At 38.0% G+C, this 6236-nt stretch overlaps 1 protein-coding gene across 1 annotated transcript in view; it reads right to left on the bottom strand.

The window, feature by feature from the left end:
* Positions 1-6236, bottom strand: part of SAMD7 (sterile alpha motif domain containing 7) — a 21450-nt gene that overhangs the window by 1817 nt on the left and 13397 nt on the right. Inside the window, exon 8 of the mRNA XM_019503038.1 lies at positions 5725-5866. Coding sequence (XP_019358583.1) covers positions 5725-5866 — 142 coding nt within the window. The remainder of the gene's footprint in view (positions 1-5724; positions 5867-6236) is intronic.

Raw genomic sequence — 6236 nt, 5'->3', positions numbered from 1 at the left:
GTGGAAGCTGCCATGTGTGAGCTTCCTCACATCTGGTCAGGCAGGCAGCACCTGCGTGGCAGCACAGCATGATGCATGGCAGTGCTCTGACCCCACATACCTGCGCAAACCCCCTAGGGCCTTCTCAAGTACCCCCGGGGGTACGTGTATCCCCCGGTTGACAACCCCTGCTCTAAGGGTAGAAGAGAACAAAAAGTTATAATTTTGAATTCTATGTTGCATTGAGACTCTGAAAGAAGTCATAATTCTAGGATTAAAACAATGTATACTTTTTGGACCCTGTCTTGCTGGAAATACAAATGGCTTGTGATATTAGCTGGCAAATTTTGCTTTAATTCATTGGATTATGATAATTGATTTGAGGCCAGGTGGGAATTCCCCCTTCCTGGTACATACTCAGAGTATCTTTTAGAAATTTTTCATTATCTTCTGGAATATTGAGAAATGAATCATTTAGCTCACATGGGGATGTTTCACATAATCAAATCCTGCATTCCTAGGACAGGAGGACTGGTATTGCCGGACCTCAATCTCTTCCAAATTCTATTTCTTCCTCTGTCAGAAGTATTGTTAAGTCAATTATTCATAGCACAAAATCATTTTCTGTGCATTTATTGTGACTTTTTATTTATTACATCTTGTCATTGGGCTTGGCCTTGTTCAAACAAGAAATTGTGGTCCTTATCCCTAGGATATTTCGCATCTAGTGCAGACAGGCAAAATAATTCAGATGTATATAAAACATGTTGCAAAAAACATAATCCCCTTCATTAACCATTTTACTGCAGCCTAATATGGTACATATGTTAAGTAAAACATTTCTAGTGGTATCATATATATTCGGGTACATCATCTGCATTCCATTTGAATTTCAGTGAGCTATCAGAACAAAGGAACACAGCAGTGAAACAATGAGTTAGGAAGTTCAGCCAATGTAAATTACATATCCGGGATTACTAGCAAATACCTTAGCAGAGCAGGAATGTTTCTTTAAAATAGAGAAAGAATGTGCAGGTATCGCAAATCAATAAAGCCTCTAATGTTTAAAATACAAATAATCTGATAAACACAGCAAGGGTTGTGGCTTTGTCTGTTGTTGCTGTTAATAATTTCTTTCACTTTCCATTCTTATTCCAGCAGCTTGCAAGGAAATCTTGGAAGGAAATATTTACTATGAGTTATATTTCCTGCTACAGAAATACAGTGGCTTGCATCTGCTTATATGAGTTCCTTTCCTTTCTTTCCTATCTCACTCACCACTGATTGCTACCCTGCAATGCTGACTTTACTTCATTTTGGCTTCTGTAAGAAATTATATATAAACCAGTATATGTGATTGGAAACCAATTCAAATCTATAACAAAACAAAAGTTCAATGCATATAAACCACTTTCAAAGTGGCTGAAATTGGTTTAAGATAAACCTGGATGGATGTAATATCAGACTTAACTGATTTAGGTTAAATCAGTTTGTTGAACTACTGTCCCGGATCCCCTCCAGATTCAAGTTCACTCACAGCCCCACAGAATCCCAGGATGATTTGCACCTCCTGGGCAAATCCCTCCCTCACAGGATGGGTAGTCTAGGTTTGGCCCAAGCTAGGTTTGCTACAGCCAAGCAAGGAGGTATGTTCTAGTGCCCTCTTGCTCCTGGCCTGGGTCTCTGCAGGCATGTGGCTGCATTTCTGGATTCAAAAGTGAATATTTGTCCTCTTGCTTATTGGTTCAGTCTATGCAGCTTAGACTAACCTGCAAAGATTGAATAGATTCAGCCTCAGGCTTTTTGACTGTCTGTACTTTGCCTAAGTGATACTCCTCCTCTTATTTTTTAGTTAGTTTAAAGGTGCAGCTAACACTGCTAGCTGCCTCTCTCTACTCCTTCCCTCAAACATAGGAAAAAAATAAATTATTTTTCTAGCAATGTGCAGAATAATCCAATGTGTATAAAATATTCACCTATTTCTTCCCTCCCCGCCCCCAATGCACAGTTCAGATCCCAACTTTTCCTACCTGCGTAGTTGTTCAGATTTAAATTCATTTACAAACATAGGTATAAGCCCCCAAATTCAGATCCTGATCTTAACTCTCAGGGGGAATTTCCATGGACACAAGATACCGAGTCAAGTTTCTTTCTAGTTTCTTCAAAAATGTTTGACTTCTCCCTATTTGTTCTTAGTAAGTAACTAATGCTGCAAAGGGGTTGGGCTCAATTTGAGAGGGAAGTCAGTTTAGTTTAGCTAATTGTAACTTTGTAATGACATCTTGTGGTTGATTCACCTAAGCGCATAGCAGAGATCTACCCACTCCCACTGGCAGAGTTCAGGAAGACTGTAAACCTCTTTGTCCAGTAAGAGGAAAACAGAAGGGCTTTTCCGTAAGCATTTAGCAGGAATTCTTGCAACCTAAAATTAAACCACAAGTAGAATAATACACAATAAAGAGAAGGTAGGAAGCAGTTTGGAAACCACTGAATTAATTGTGTTTAATTAGATAAAGGGACATGGTCAACAAAAACATTTAGTCATTTTTACAAAAAGATAAATCTCTTAAAATAACTTCAGGTCCTACACCTGTATCTAAGTCTCCCTAACATTTTTAACAACCACTTTTTGTTATTTTTAACAAATATTTTCTTTTTCCCTGTTGCTGCATGAAAAATCTATACTAACAGAAAGGGAAAACTGACTCTTATTTAACTAACTCAAGAAATTAAACTAACTCACAAATTAAAGAATATGAGGAAAAAATCTTACTCTATTTTTTTCATCTAGTGCAGACAGGCACCTAGTAATCCTAGGTGTTACTTAGTAGAATAGCGGATTTAAAAAAGATCAGGCAGACTACAAATCTACAAGTAGATTTTGGTTTTTTATCCAAAAGTTTTTAAAGTATTTTTTAAATTATTTCATAAAAAACACTAAACAACACCCCCATTATTTCTCAAAAAGTTTTTCTTAGCCATGAACAAGTATGAAAGGATTATTGAAAAACATGTAAATCACACTTTCTGAAACTATTTGAGAAACATTAACCAGCAAACTGATTGTAATTTAAGATTAATATCTCCTACTGAGGCTTTCTATAGAGATTCTTATGGAATTATATTTAGGTTTTATGGCTTCTGTAATTTTTTAGATAATAGCTATTTAGTTTCAGGGAAATGTCTTATATTTAAGGAACAAATTCTGATATTTTAAATCCCAGATTAAGACATTATTTTCTTTAGATTATGTTTTTTCTCTTTGTAATCCATGGATCCCATTGATTTCAATAGAATTAAGAACAGGATTCAATTTAGTAGATTCTGGGCATAACTACGTGTGAATTAATGCGCCTTTTTAAATGCAAATTAAATTTAGTACCTCCAAGGTGAAGTACTAAATTAATGCACATTAGGTTGCACTAATACGCAATAGTGCATTTGCATGTGTTTTTAGTGACGCTTAATGCACAGTAGACTATTTTACTGCCCGTTAACGTAATGACATGGTTTTTTATGTGATGCTTTAATGGGCAGTAAAATAGTCTACTGAACATTAAAGCACATGTATAGATGAACCCTTAGTGTCCATTGGCATTTCTATAAATATTTTTAGTATTGCAAATGTGACAAGTTTAGGGTATTTTTCTGCATATTTTCTAGTAATATATCACATACTTGCATTGTTAGGATGTAATGGGTTTTATTGAATTATACTAAAACTGGAAATTATATTATAATATGTAGGCTCTACATATTATAATTAGCATTATATGTAGCATACTCTATATTGTAGAGGAATATATAAAAACCATGCATCAGTTCTAGAAACCAGTCAGTGATAAAAACCCCACTGAAAGCACCCTCATGACCCTACACTTTTTAGAACAAATCTTTGCTGATTCAGGAAGAGAATACAAAAATAATTATTTTGCTATCAAGGCCACACTGTATGAACCATACAATCAAATAAGATAAGCATTCTCATATAGTTTCAATTGATAGCATTATATTAAATATTTTCTGATGCACAAACACGAGTCACATGACCAAACACATAGAATAATTTATCCCAAGATAAAACAAAACACCAGGTGCCCACAATCTAAAAGGCAAATGAAAAACATACAGTAATTAGACATTAATTAGCTTAACATCAGCATTCCTCCTGGGGTTTAATTACTCAAAGCCACAAAGTAGGGGGAAGGGACTTTACATTACTAACATACAGTAGATCCAAAATTTGTCAAGCCTCAAGCTTAAACATTTCATTTTATCCAAAATATTTGTGGGGTTTCCTGAAGTAAGGGCTTCTTTCAGCAGGGAGGAAGATGGGAATGGAAGTGAACACTAGAGAATCATCAAAGCCTGAATGTGGGGAACAATGTGTGACCAAAACCAATAAAGAGGGACGCAAGAATAATCCACATAGGGTCTACCAGAAAATTCTGTGGGATTTATCCCTTTCTAAAGCCTTGGCTTTATGACTTCACTGCTTTTGAGTGATAAAAGCAATGGGACACCATATTGGTGCACACCACAGATGACTGGGTCTGAAATGGGTAACCTCCTGCAAGGCGAGGTGCATTTGAGATGTGTGCTCTTGAGCAGAATGTGCTTTTTAATGCAGGGCCTCCTTGGGTGAATTAAGACATGGGAAAGAGGTGCTATTGCAGTCTAACTAGCGAGGATCCTGAGCCCAGTGCTGGTTGGGAGCCTGAGCCAGCTGGCTATATGAATTATGGGAAGCATTGCTGTTTCTCTGGCTGTCTTCAAAACAGCCTCTATTCTTGTTTCCTCCTAAGCTCAGTCAGTCAGGTGACACAGGGCTCAAGCATGTCAGCAGGCGTATCTCAGACTAAAGGGCATGGCAGTTACATATATCATTCTTATGTCCACATCCTGCCTCCAATACCATATCTAGACTCCTGGTGGACCTGGGCAAACTTTTAGTATCGGGCCCCTCTTTATCAGAGATAATTATAACAATAATTGGACAACAACAACAAAATTACCATTTTCAGTAATTTACCCTTTCTGTCTGGGCAGCCTCCCAATTTGCCCATGCCTGTGTCTGGCTCTGCCTGTCTCCACTTCCCCAATACTCACAGTTAGGGCATTAAAAATTACTCAAACTGCAGTGCTTTGTGTTCATTTCTCTATTCTATGCAGTTATACCCACATGCTCCCATTGAATTCTATCGGAGTTTTGCCATGGGATTCAGTAGAAACAGTGTTTAGCTCTGGGAAATGCTAAAAGATTTTGAGCAAAAGCACTGTGCCATCCCTTTTTTTCTCCCCATCAAGTTTCTCACACTTGGAGATCAAGCCCTAAGATAGTATGCTTTGAATCCCTGCTAGATTTTAGTGAAGATAAGGGAGTTAGATTTTAATTATATTAATGTTCAACTGAAGGAATTGCAGTTGAAACTAATTGCACTTTTTTGCATTTTCTAAAGAGAATGTTTTTAAAGTATCAAACTGAATGCTGCTGCATTTACAGGAGATTTCACCATCCCCAAATTTCACAAAAACTTCAGATGTACCTTCAAACTCTTTGTAACATATCAATTCTACGTTTATTAATAAAAACACTGCATATCTTGCACCCAACTCAACTCTTCTGAAAACTGAGCATCTGGAAGTCAGCCTGGGCTCCAGCTGTGTCGCATGGATTTTCCCTGCCTTCTGAAACAAGCTGCTCCCCTGTTTTTGAAGTTTCTGGGTCCAGTGAGCAGGGACTACCTAGAGTATCACCACTGCTATTGCAGTGCACAGGGGAGGTCATGTCGGAGGGCTGATCTGATGGTTTGCCTGTAGTAGAAGGAAGGGGCATTGATAGAGGAAGATTCATCATGTAGAATGGATTTCCCAGACGTCGAGACACCTTTAAAGACAAAACCAATTATGGTGATTGTGTCTACAAATAATGTTGGTTTATTAAATGACCAGCTTAACATTACATTTGATTTCAATGCCAGATTATCTACAGGTGGATGGGGACATGACCTGAGAGCCTTCTGGCCGTGTATCATAGAATCATAGAAGTTGGGTCAGAAGGGACCTTGTAGATCTTCAAGTCCAACCCCCCGCCTGGGCGGGAGAAAAGACTGGACTCAAATGAGTCAAGCCAGGTAGTCATCAAGCCTTTTCTTAAAGATCCCCAGGGTAGGAGCCAGCACCACTTCCCCAGGAAGTTGGTTCCAGATCCTAGCCGCCCTAACTGTGAAGTAGTTCTTGCGGATGTCTAATCTAAA

The sequence above is a fragment of the Gavialis gangeticus genome, unplaced genomic scaffold (assembly GCF_001723915.1).
Source record: "Gavialis gangeticus isolate Ggan-Ray unplaced genomic scaffold, GavGan_comp1, whole genome shotgun sequence".
NCBI lineage: Eukaryota > Metazoa > Chordata > Crocodylia > Gavialidae > Gavialis > Gavialis gangeticus.
This window is presented reverse-complemented; position numbering and strand designations above follow the sequence as displayed.